This window comes from Citrus sinensis, chromosome 8, assembly GCF_022201045.2.
Source record: "Citrus sinensis cultivar Valencia sweet orange chromosome 8, DVS_A1.0, whole genome shotgun sequence".
Taxonomy (NCBI): domain Eukaryota; kingdom Viridiplantae; phylum Streptophyta; class Magnoliopsida; order Sapindales; family Rutaceae; genus Citrus; species Citrus sinensis.
The window spans coordinates 27,396,096-27,409,843 of NC_068563.1; the positions used below are offsets into that span (position 1 = coordinate 27,396,096).

Consider the following 13,748-nt stretch of genomic DNA (forward strand, 5'->3'; position numbering starts at 1 on the left):
ATAAAAAATTTATTATATCTTTAATAATTTTTTTAAAATTATTATTTAAAATTTATATTTACTACATATTATTAATTTTTATTTCATATTTACAATATTTTTAACTGTAACTTTAAAACTATAGTACCTCAATATATGTTTTCCGACGCTCAAAAACAACGATATCATAGACTGTGTTGATTATGTTAATATATTTCTTGCACCTCAATATATTCATAATTTATCGAGAACCAATCAACCTTGGATAAATTTGTTTACAGTAATTATAGACAAATAAACAAACAAAACGAAAGTTTTGACTAAAAATAATGCAAGTAGCTTTCAAAATTCGTCAGGAAAGATTATCACAGACCGACATGCAATTTAAATAAATAATTAAAACTATGGATAAGTAATCAGGACGTAATCTCTAAAGCAGTCCATAATATTTAGTAACTACTAGATAGCGATAGTTACAATTAGTTCAATTCAACGAAGAGAAATGCATGAAACGTACAATTGAATTGAATATAATAGAGTTAGTTATAATTGAATATAAACGTACAAAATTTACCGGCCAACGGCTAGCCGTGTGAAGTCGTGAAGCTCTCTGTGCCAGGTGAAAGAAAAATCTTGCTCTTGAATATAAGAAGTTTAAACAAGGGCATTTAGAAAATGAGCTCTTATTCCCCTCCTACATCTCTCAGAATGTTCGTTAATTGATTGGTAGCACCCAGATAAATTGCTGCATTGTATGTACTTTGAACCGAAGTCGAAAATTCCGGTGCTATTCCCATTATAGGAACGCTCATTGGGCATACCGTGCCACCTGCATTGTAGCAATAAAGATAAAAGTTCTTGAAACTTCTTGTATGCATATTACTTCCTCATGTCCATCCTCATTCCCTCTATCGTATAACCCAAAGATGATAAAATATAATTTTTCAATGTGTACGCCATTTTTATATCTGATTGTTTTACCCACAACCCCCAAAAAAAAAGTTTTATTATTATTTTTTTCTTCAGGATTTCTTGAGTCCTAAACACAAATCCAGTTTAATGATAGTGAAAAAGGTTCTGATTCTCAAATTTGTTCTCAGTTTAATGAACATGGAAAGAAATAACATCACTGAGATTTTAGGATTTCCAAATTTAATTTAGACCACTTTCTCAATGAAAAATGACTTGTTCTTAGATAGACATCTTAGGACGAGTTTGAATCTTGATTGGTGATCGAGCCTTCAAGAGATATAGGCAATTTCTCTACGTCGATTTTAACAGTTGAGATATAATAATGTAACTTGAGAATCATTAAATATACATTTGATATGTTTTCACCCCTCAGGAATTTTGTAGTCGTCAAAGGTAGCAATGGTGGTTGAAACAATCCTCAGGCAGTTTTCGTTTAATTAGTCCTTAATTTTCTGTTTAATATTTTAAGTCTATAAATATTCTTCTTTGCAACAATGGGAAATATCTGATACTCCTCCAGACTCGTAAATTTGCAAATTTAACTAGTTCGGGGGAAACAAAGTTGCAGACATCGCAAAGGAATATATGTTAAAGACGAGAACTGCATTGGAGGAAAAGATGAAGGCAACTCCAGAGAGGAAGCAATATCCAAGAAAGCAAGGCTAGATTATACAAAATAACATCATTCGGATTTACAAAGCAAATTGACCTTTTTTTCTTTTTTTTTTCATTTAGCGATCCTTCCTGATCAAACATCTAATGATAAATTATCAAATGCATTCACTTCACATCATTCTCGATTCGACATATCTGTTATTTTCAATAGCAAACGACTCCGGCCATTAATGAAAGCAGAAATGCTACACAACGTATTAAACAACAGCAAAGATATCAAGATGCAAGGCAACAACGTTGAGACTTGAGAGCAATTGTAGATTCAAAATCCTTACTGCAATTCAAGTCAAAATTCGAAAACAGAATATCCTACATCAGAAGATGAAATTGATACGAAAAACAAAAATGATTTTCCAGCAAGAAAAATTTAAATACGATGGACATGGGAAATCCCACAAATTAGTAACAAGAAACAAAACCTTAAATAATAAACAACAATAGAGTAACAATAACAGCTAATGCACAGCAATTAACCATAACACAACCTACCGTTCAGTCTCCCACCTGGAAACAAAAATATACTGTACATGCATTTGTTGCATAAGCCCTTGCCAGCCAAATGTTCGGTCCACTTCTATGATCCAACTTTCGCCAGCAGCGAACCTAAATAGGATCCAACAACCTTCATTCAAGAACGGCAACCTCTTGATCAACCCTCCAGTAGTTTGCATCATTGAACTCCTTTATGGCAGCCCCACTTTCATCGGGATTCTCCTTCTCGGGCACTTTTGTGATAATATTCCTCTTTAAAGGCCCTGCTTCCCCAACTATTCCCTCCTTCAGAGCCTGTTCCATAGCTCTCTCTGTACCTTCTAATTCCACACCTACAAACTCAACATCCTCTTCAAACAATGACGGCACTGAAGCACATCTCTGACTCCCATCAGTGCCCACTGTTCCATCACTAGAATCCATGGCTGTTGCGGAACCATTTGGAAGTGTGGATTCTACACTTGACGGTGAACTACCATCGGAAGTCACTGCCTCATTATGACTGGCAGGATTAACATCCAAAATATCATGATCAATAAATGGATTCAGACTTGATCCACTGACTTGCATATCCGATGATCCTCCCCATCCCTCCCAATCCGGTAAAGGCCTACCAGCGAACAAGTCTATGTTGTCCGGAGTGTCAAACCTGAAAAAACCCAAATCCTGAGAAGCATTTGCATTCTCACATTGTGAGTTCAAGTCTCCAGTGTTTAAGGAAGCACTCCCAGGCAATGTGTTCAAATAGTTTGCGTCTGAAGTTGATGTGCCATTGACAGAATCTTTGCTTTCAGTTAACTCATCATCCTCTCCAACCACCACTTCATCATCACTACTGCTGTTACCACCATTTGCAGTTCCATTCAAGTTTACCTCATCCATCATCTCAGAGGGTGATGTACTCACAGGTGCATTACCAATTCTGTCATCTTGGAAGGCAAACCAGTTGGAATTTGTGAATAGACTGCTGCAACGAGAATAACATTAAAATTTTATCATCACCCTTTTAACATGACTAATTAAACAAAGGAAATAAATATCCCCATCACCAATTTGAATTTTTTTCCAGACTAGAACTGAAAAATTTAAATGCACCTAATTTTGACCTTCCATCATGAAAATGACAACTTCTGCTATGAGCTTTGGCTCAAGTCTCCAAATTTTCAGAAACATTAATTATATTCTTACGAGTCCATTCCTTTTAGCTAATTAGATATGGCTTGTGACTCCAAGAACCAACCAAAAAAAAAAAAAAAACCAACATATACCCCATTGACTGGGCTTTGTTTTTGGGGCTGAAAGTCATGTATTCCTATTTGTTGCATACTTGCATGTTATTTGGAATTAAACATTTTGGTGTCTGAAAGTAAGGAGTTTTACGCTTTTAAATGATAAGAGTCCACATTACACACAACAAGCAGTTAACTGCCTCTCTACAGTGTCTTTTTTCAGGTTCCATCATGGAGACCAATAGTTAACAAAGATACCACTCTACAGTGCATTTATTTATTGAAGAATCAAATAAGGCATAACAACGCATAAAAATGAAGATACCAATCTATTTTTTTATGTCCATTCCAATAACTCAAATTGTGAAGCTGTTCATGTCCAAAATTTCAACAGGAAAGCATAATAGTGTTTTGAAACTTACCTCCCTTGATCATCACCAAGCCTCAGGGACGATATTACAACTTCAGCAGATTCATCATCAAAGTAGACATCCTGCATATTATGAAGCAATTTAATATCAAATAATATCTCAGAAGAAAATTAAAAAGAATTTCCAGTTTATCTGTAATTTTACATCTACCTCAGATCTTACTCATCTTAATCTAACTCTGAACACCCACCAACAACCTTATCGTTAATTGCTATGAAGGTAAAAACTAAAATTAGTACCTCATCATCCCGATCAAGAGCTCCATGATCCTGCAACGAGAATTATACAAGCACAAGTCAGCAACTAAAGTTAAAATAAGCGTGAGAGAGCAGAGTGCTATATGGATCCCTGGTATACCTCTTCAGCATCCTCATTCCCATATATTTTGTATCTAAAAGCCTGACTTAAGTTATTTGCAAGAGCTGCAACATCATAATCTCTGTCATGAAGGTCATCATCATCACTATCCTTTGTCCTATCTTGCAATGCTGTTGGGCGGCTGCATATTATAAGAATTGGGAAACTATTTAATCTAATAATTATAGAAAGAAATATAAGGAAAACCTGTGTTAGGTTTCATTGACTATTTGTCCCTTATCTATAATGAGCTGTTGCAGCAGCAGGATTAATTCAGAGTAATGGTAATAACAAATTAAATACCTTTAAATAACTTAAAACAATTATAACTGCTATTCTACTGTGTTAACAGAACTAAGATCGCTAACAACAGAACATATGAAAACAACCACCTTGAAACGGAGATGAAAATTAGGTACTACATTGCAATATGATTATATGATACAGAAAGACAGCCCATGAACTTGAGCACAAATACATCTATGCATCTGGAGTGCACAAAACATTTTCTCCACATAATGATGATCTAATCCACATTACCTACTTATGTGAATGCACAGCAGAAATGAAGGAAGATCATAGCAGTAATGAAGCAGGAACATACCCGCAAGCCCATCGGTAAACATTTTCTACTGCATTACGCTCTTGCAAGACATTAACTTGCCACTCACTCCACTCAGTGTTTTCCTACAAATAACAAATCAATTTAAGTAGACTTAGTAAACATCTATCACTTAAATTTATCAGAAAATAAAAGGATATATTAGAAACAACTTAACCAGTCCATGTTTAGAAAAATAGTGGTGTCCATAACATTGTATATTCTTTTAAAGGATATTGACAGAGATATTGAATAGCACTTCAGGAATCACCTCACTACAGAATAAAGAAGCAATAATAATGGGACAATAATGTACACACTTAAAGGCAGTTCATCATGCACATAAAAGTTAAAGAGTAATGATATAGCCACAAACTCTTGTACAACCTTATTTTGTACAAATTGATGTGGCGTTAATTCATTGGTTGAATTAAATATCTCTTGGCCCACATGATTTATTTCTATTATTTTATATTTTTATTCAATCAATAAATTAATGCCATATCAGTTTGTACAAGATAAGTTTATACAAGAGTTTGTGCCTGTATCATCACTCAAAAGTTAACTATAGTTACTTTTTAACAATGTTGTAAAGGGAAAATTGTCCAAATAATTTACTTCTATAAGAAGGCTAAATTAATCAGACAGAAGATGAAATTTAATCAGTTGCCATAAAGCTGTAAGATCTTGTTATCGAACTGTATATGCCAACCTGAAGACATGCGTGAATGCGGCTATTGGTGCTGCCTAATTGAACAAGTTTATTAGAAATCCGTGTAATGTGTCCAAGGTTTCCGGCTCGAGGTGCTCGCTTTCCAGAAGCAGGTAAAGTTGGCTGCAAAACCATGGGACACACCAAGTTATTACAGTTTTTTCTTATGGTCAAAGGAAGAGTGCACATAAAAAATTATCAATGCCATCATATGCCACTTCAGAAAACATATGCTGCATGAGTATCTCCCCTGGAACAATTAAAGAAATCAGGTATAGATATCACATGTAACAACAAGCTTCTCGTATATTATTGTACTTCTTGGTTCTTCTCAAAAATTTAGTCTAGAGGAGCGTAGAGATATTATGTAATTCACATCACTTATCATGTTACTGCAGTTTGACAATTATGCAAGAAATATTTGACTAACTTGTGACAACAATCTACCTTATCAGACGCGCCAGAGAGTAAGGGACTTTTATCAGTTTGGAGAACCTTTCCCATCAAATCACATTCTCGAAGAAGATGATCCACCATGGTATCACTCTTGCTTTCCAAACAAGAAAATATGATACTCTCCACATGGTGATGCAATGCATTATTGTATGGGTACCTAAATTATAACCAATAAAACAGTCAGGTATGTTCTACTGACTAGCAGAACCCATAAAAAATAATAATAATAATAATAAAATAATTCTCTCCAAGTATGTGATCAAGAGTCCTCTACATACAACTGGAATTACTAAGGTTATTCACGTTCAAAATCACAAATTAAAATAAAGGCTTACTCAAAGAAAAGGTCAAGAATTCTTTTAATGGTTCCTGAGCTGACCAACTCCTGCTCTGCAGCTTCATTGCTTGTTCTCAATAGCACAGCAATGAACTCCACAATCTGAAATTAATAATAAAGGAATTTAGAAGTTAAAAAAATAAAAAATAATAAAATTGGAGAATGTTGACCTAGGGTGGGGCTATTTGCACTCTAAGAACTACTTAGAACACTCATTCACTCAACCCACTTAACATTTAAATTTGAACTATTAATATTTACCCAGCGCACTCATTAAATTCTTAACATACCTGTACATTAATTTTTTTTCTCTGGTTTAGTCCATATCTATATATATATATATATATAGAGAGAGAGAGAGAGAGAGAGAGAGAGAGAGACTGTATTTCATAGTTGCTTTTTCTTTTGTTTTCTTTTCACTAACAGCAATTTTTTTTTGGGGGGGGGGGGGTAGTTACAGAATTTCATTTTTATTTTTTCATGATTTTACCTCAAAGCTTAGATCAGACATCACCATAGTTTATAATTGTCTTCTTTCTAGAAGGTTCAAGAGGTTCATGAATGAATTTTCATCTTGCTGAAGTAAACAAGAAAAAAATAGGAGACAATGAAGACAAAGGAAAAGGGAACAAGGTCAAAGAGAAAGGGACGACTTTCAAAAAAAAAAAGAAAAAGGGAAATTTCATGAGCGTTTCTTAAAAACAAAATAATTTGGAATAATTTTTTATTACTTTTATCTTCTCTACAATTCTTTTACGTGATTTTAGCAATTCTCTTTATTATGGGTTTTTACAGAAATCGGTGAAGTGATAGGTGCTTACAAAATTAATATAAGTTGACCTTATATGTAAATTACGCTATGGGCAACATTGTAATGTAAGAATGAGTGTTCAAAGTACTTTTCAGGGTGCAAAATAGGCCCACCTAAAATGATTTCAGGTCAAACTACATCTTCAACTTCATGACATGCGCTTTCTGTCAACAGCAGACAAACGCACGAGCACTCTTGTTACTCTCTTTTGCAAATTGACGGAGTCCTTAAAAATAAAAAAATTCAGTTCTATTGGTCTCTTCCTCAAATTAGGTTCAACATGTATGATTAAAGTACAAAGCCAACCTTTAGGCGATGTTTCCCCAGAGGCGGTCTCAATTCTCCATATGTAGTTTCCAAAAACTTCTCATCAGATGAAACATTTAGAAGCATAAGTAAGTCGCCTGCAAAACACGATGTACAATCCTTAATATCATGGATATCAGATTATCAGAGGAAATTTACAATACAAACAGGTCCCCCTGAAAATCCAGTTGGATTTTGTTACACAATTAAATCAACCAAAGGGACAAGGAAATAGAAGCTGGTCCTTAAGAGGCAACACCAATGACAATGTATTTGCTAGTAATGTATAATGCAAGCTACAAGCTTCAGAAAAGCACAGATATGTCCCTTGTGGCCAGGGCCCACTGATACAATGAAGCTCCTCAAGATGGCAGACATTCAAAAACTTATTGAGGAAAGCTACAGAAGAACTGAAAGAGAGCCAGAACTAGAATTCAGAATTTCCCTTCAACAAGCATGACGTTGGTAAAATGCTGGAAAATATTTCAATTACATGAACACAATTCATAAACAAAATAAACATTCAGTAATGCCATCAACCAGGACTAAATGAGAACATAACAATAATTTTCACATCAATAGATTCCCAAGCATATGATTCACTCACAGAGTTTAGGCAGCATTGCACCAATTGTCTCTGGATTTACAGGGTTCGGAGACTCATACATATGTTGGCTCCGAAAAGAGTACATCAAAGGAGAAGCAATCGCTGATCTTTTTGGATCCAACAAAGAGATACACACAGAAAGTGAGTGGACAAGGCTAGATTTCGACCGTGAATCTTCCAATGCATGACCAAATATCCTTGCAACGAAACTGCATAAGAAAAGAAAATAGCAAGGCCACTTACGAAACTACAAACATGGATTAAGAAAAGATAAGAGTGATTCATTCGAATGGAAGAACACAGAACACAGGGGAAACTAATATAATGCATACCTTGGACTAGCGAGTTTAGTAGCCAAGGCGGATGGGGCATTTCGAGTTATAGCACATAATGTTTCTGCTGCATTAGCATGAACTTCCGGAGGGCACTGATCCATATAAAAAATTGTTAGTCCACCACAATTATCCAAAACTTTGTGATATAATATAATTTTATGTTCACTGAAAACTTATTTCCAGTTAATCATTAGAAATTATATGATTCATTCACTTATTTGCTTTTAATCTCCATTGCGAGTCTATGCTTGCAAAATCATTCCCTAGATTTCTGTTCAGGGAAGTTTTTAGCTCTAATTTGTAAAAGAAAAAAGAGGAACAAGAAAGTACATTCCAACAAATTTTGAAGCACAAGGTAACAAAAGAAGAATTCAACATATACACGCACAGACATGGCCATGGCTAAGAAAGAAAACCAATTTCAAATAAAAGAAACTATTTGAGAGCTCCACAAATGGAGCTAATTATTTCTTCGCTCAAATTCTGTTAAACACATCAAGGAAAGCCAAGTTAATGGTGGTTTCAAAACTTATGGAAATTTCAACCACCTTACACGTGTACTAACATTCCTTACAAATGGCATCAAGGTATCTCACCAATTTATTTCTTTGCCATGACAAACCAACAGTATTCACTCCTCCAGATTGAGGCATCAAAAACCCAAGAAATATAAGAGTACAGCATTATCTGAGATTCTTTAGAAAGTGGGTTATGTGCAGACAGAACAAGCAAGTAGAAGCATCTCCCAGCGATCTGTTCTTATTTACTTCAGCATTAAGATAATGAATAGTCAGGCACTCATATGCATAGAATTTAGCAGACTATGGCAATAAGGAGAATGCAATTGATGACACATAAAGATTCGCATCTACATTACATGTATAAATGACACACTACATTTCTGACAGGATAATAGAGAAAAATTAGTCTCACGCACCAACGGACTCAATTTATTGACAATCATTTCGAGCAAATTGCTGTCAGCCAGCCATTGCATCACATCCATAAAATTGGGATACGCATGATCATCAGCACCTACAAGCCGAACCAAGACCTACAAAAAGAGCTCATCAGAGATCAAATCTTAACCGCACGTATTACGAGAAAGAAACATTTTTATAAAGAAACCACCATTGAGCTCAAAATTTAATACAAAACTATATTATCAACTGCCTACCTCCATGATGGAAGTGATCCCTATTAAATCAACCAGTCGACGGAAAACATCCGGATGGATCTGTGAAAGATCAAACAGCCAGAAGTCAATAAAGAACACAAGAGGGAGAAATAACAATGTATCAGCAACATTTAACAAAGAATATAGACTATGGACCAGGCGACCAGCATAATCCAGATATGATTACTTACTTGAACATAGTTCATAAGTGGTACCGTCTTCCGCAACATAAGGCATACAACAACCTAAAATGCCACACCAAATAGCATTATCGACAAACAAAAAAAAACCTAAGCAAAGTAAGACATAAAATCAGCCATGAAAAATGCATAATCCATTCTTTAAGCACTACATACCTTGCTGAAATACCCAGCCAGCAAGGCACTATGAGGACGGTTTGGTTCCAAGAAGGAGAAAAGCAAGTTCATTAGCTGCAATACAAGAAAATGCAAATTAAATCCCGGCCATGACAAGCTCCACATCAATTTCTGCAACCCCAGGCATTTAATGATCCAGAACAAAGAAATAAAACCACACCTCCTCTTCCTCTACCAAAGTCTTAAGAATGACGTCAATCTCACATGTGAATATCTCACAGGCAACAAAGGGAAACCTAAACATCACCAAAAACGATTTTCCTGAGAAAAGTTCAAAAAATAAAATGAAGGATCTCAGTTGTCCTCAAGACATAATAACAAACTTGAACGCTTGTTTGCTTTCAGCATCCGCTGGAGCTTCCTCAACTATATACCGCAACAACTTCTCCACTTGTTCTCTATCCCGTAAACTGCATATAGCGATACATAATAATTAATCCTCAAGAGGTCTACTTCCATGTTGTCGTGACCAAAATTTCGACAGTTCATGTTAACAAAACAATGTCAAGTAAACTGTATAATAGAAAAAAAGGAATCCCGTATGAAGAACATAAAACATTTTTGCCAGACCAAAAGAGTCAAGGTCACTGTGAACATAGAAAAGAAATTACAAATTGATAAGACGACTGTTTAAAGCTTTGCATTCTTGGATTATCTCTTCCTCATCCAGTAGCTCTTCCAAAGTAAAATTTTCCTTGTCTAATACCGATTCCACCTAAGCAAAATGAAACATAAATAATAAAAAGGTTAGGAGAAATGAACCACAACTAAATCAAATAGCTCAAAAAATAAGGAAACCAGAAAATCTCATCCACCAGAGGTTATAAGCTTCTCAATTTGTGAATTCCACTAACAGTACGGATAATAAACTTATAAAACAGTGTCACTGACCGATAATTTCAAACAAATTTCAACAATTGAAAGCATTTGAGCCAAATTTTTCAATAATTTTTTCCACTATTTACTCAGGTAACAGGAAAGTACAAAATGCCAGCATATACAAAGCAAATCAAAGCCACACGATTTCAGTCAACTACAAACTTTAATCAATTCCCATTGATTAGTCCAAAGCAAATCCTAGTGAAAATTATCACCATGCTAAAACAACAACCAATTGCCAAATAAACGAAAATAACTAAATTAACTGACATTTACGAAACAAAAAACTCTCCACGTGCTATAACACGTGTGTAATTAAACAGATAAAACTAATTAAACCACACTTACGTCTAATTTACATAAAAAGAACAGAAACAACAACTAATTAGCGCTGTTATACGCCTCACTAACGAAAAGACGGCGAGAAATGAAACGAAAAGAGAAATTAGGCGTGAATTTGACTTACGGGAGAGGAGGCGGAGAGAGCTGTGAGCTTCCAAAACATGATGATAAAATAGAATGAGTATGCAAGAGATTAAAACAGAAGTGGAAGCAGAGGCGCAGATCTGCGAGCGGTAAAAGTAGGCGCAAATCTAGGTAATTTTTTTTTTCTTTTGAAAATAAAGAGAGACAGAAGCTAGATTCCAGGGTGGAATTTGGCGGATTACGGCGGAGTTGTGAAACCCTAATTTGAGGGACTGCCAGATCGAACCGTGAAGATCGAGAGAGAGAGAGAGAGTCCAAAAGCAAGAAAAAATTTTGTAGGAGCTGGGAGCGAAAGAGAAATAAAGAGAAGAGGGTAAGAATTATTTTGGTTTATTGATGCGTGCTGCCTGATGGGGAGGCGGAAAAGTACAAATGTGGCACTCCGGATTTCACAACAATAACCATTTTTATTATGTTTGTGAACATGCTATGTCATGGGTTTCAAATATGTATGTATGTATGTGTGAGGTTGATGATGGAGATGTGTTATAAGTTGTACCACAATTTTGACAGACGGGAAAATTTTTTAGGGCAAAATTTACCCCAAATTTTAGTTTTAAATATCTTGCAAAAAAATAATTTTCAATCAATAGGCATAAATAAAGTCACGATCACATTTGTACTTTTTATAGTAATGTTAGAATCACAAACTATTAATTTGTACAAATTGATGTGTTTAGTCATAATTAATTGGATGAAAATATAAAATAGTAAAAATAAATCAATGAGTTTTGTAGTATATTGTCCAATCAATATCATTGAACTACATTAGTTAGTCCAACAAGCTTGCGACTTTATCTTACTCTTTTCATTTTCATGGTCGTGAAAATATCAAAATAATAATTATATTTTGTTTTTTAATACTGGGATTTACTTAGATCATTTTTGTAAGAGAATAACTTAAATTTTTTATGTCTGTTATGGACATTTTAACAAGCTCACTTTTTTTAGGGATTTCAATTGAGTTCTCTATGAAGGCCTAAATATAATTTTTTTTTTCCATGGTAAAATGTTTTTTTGAGTTTGAAAGGAAATTTTACTTGTGTATTCAAATAGTGAAATAGATATTCTTTTAATTTTTAAACATTGAATATAGATTAAAAAAAATGGTCATATTCTCATTTTGTTAACATTAGTTTTAAGAGTGAAGTAAACTACTCTTTTCTTTGAGTGATAGACACTTTATCATCTTATTTTTATATTAAAGATTTGAGTTCTCTCGTATATATTATAGAAGTTGATTTTTCTTATAAATATTTTAAAATAGATTATAAATGAGATAGAGATCAAAACCTAGCTCCACTTGTTAGTACACAAGTTTACCAAGGTTTAGGTACTAAATTCGAGTCTCATATAATGTGCTTGCGTGTTTAATTTAATAAAACTTAAAAATAAATTATGGAACCAAATATCTAATATATTATTGATTTAAGAAGTACTTGACCTACTTACATTCTTTTATGTAGAAAATATCTCTTATTTCTCAAAAAGAAAAAAACCAAAGTCAATGACGATATTTTTATTCCCAATAAGAGAAGTATTTCTAATTTTTAAATTTTCTTAAAAGGTTTATTATTTTTTTAAGAAGGATATCATAACGTGCCATATTGCAAATCTTGCAGTGCGCCCAAAGTCCGAGCCATTTAAGCCGGGGGGTCGGGAATATGATCATGCCAAATTCACGTGACTTTCCAAAAAATTTAAAAAAAAAAGTCACAAAGTTTGAAAATGAATCAATGATGATGATGCTTTGTTTGCCTAATGTCTATGGCCATATGCGCCTACAGCGTCATTGAAATGGGCCCAACTAGAAGAAAAAATGTAAAATAAACTTGATCAGCTTTTTTTTTTCAAATTAGGTTCACTGTGTGTGAAAGAGACTGTGACGTACCATTGTTGTTGACAAGTTCTTAAATTAGTCAAATGTTTTTGCGATTAGATTGAAGCTATCAGTCAGCTCATCTGACGCGTGTACACTGATCAAGCCAATGACGTTTCAAATTTGATGAAGGTCCTGTGACCGTAGCATTCATTTTAATGCGCAAGCGCTTATTATTGCTTGATTATTTAGACATAAGCTAAAAAGTTATGCCTAAATTTTAAAATTTATTACAAAATTTATGCTTATTTGCATAAGTATGACTCAATTTTCTATCGAGACTTTGCCATTATGGCTTAAATATGAAAAAAAAATTCCTGAAAAATGTATACTTTAATTGAGGTTGAAGCTTAAAAACATACTCATAAATAATGATTAGATGCTTCAATTTACACCATTTTATGTCAAAGTTAATTGTAGTTTGAACCAAATTATGACTTAAAACTTGAAGTAAATTCTAGAAAATTTTGACAAAATGGAGGTATGTTATATTCTTCAATGTTCTATCAATAAACAAAACTTCCCTTTTGGCTCTATTTATACTACACATGTGTTTAAATTTTACCTGTTGTAAAATAAGCACTAATGGCTATAACTTGTAGGTAATACTAAACAAACGTGATTGTGTTTAATCTCTTTATTTTTAGTTT

The 13,748-nt window shown here is 34.0% G+C and overlaps 1 protein-coding gene across 2 annotated transcripts; it reads right to left on the bottom strand.

The window, feature by feature from the left end:
* Window positions 1-1,863: 1,863 nt before the first annotated feature.
* Window positions 1,864-11,615, bottom strand: LOC102623773 (uncharacterized). 2 transcript variants are annotated; one of them, XM_006488018.4, is made up of 19 exons: window positions 11,200-11,615; window positions 10,466-10,569; window positions 10,178-10,264; window positions 10,015-10,090; window positions 9,834-9,908; window positions 9,669-9,722; window positions 9,478-9,537; window positions 9,238-9,354; window positions 8,298-8,392; window positions 7,966-8,174; window positions 7,359-7,456; window positions 6,240-6,343; window positions 5,896-6,061; window positions 5,449-5,571; window positions 4,740-4,822; window positions 4,136-4,277; window positions 4,018-4,047; window positions 3,770-3,840; window positions 1,864-3,082 (listed from the first exon to the last, which is right to left on the bottom strand). In XM_006488018.4, the coding sequence occupies exons 1-19, from the start codon at window positions 11,236-11,238 to the stop codon at window positions 2,251-2,253; spliced, it is 2,565 nt and encodes an 854-aa protein (XP_006488081.1). In that variant the 5' UTR covers window positions 11,239-11,615; the 3' UTR covers window positions 1,864-2,250. The 2 variants fall into 2 exon arrangements, with proteins under 2 accessions (XP_006488081.1, XP_006488080.1); XM_006488017.4 differs by having other exon boundaries at window positions 1,864-3,085.
* Between the last annotated feature and the right edge of the window lie 2,133 nt (window positions 11,616-13,748).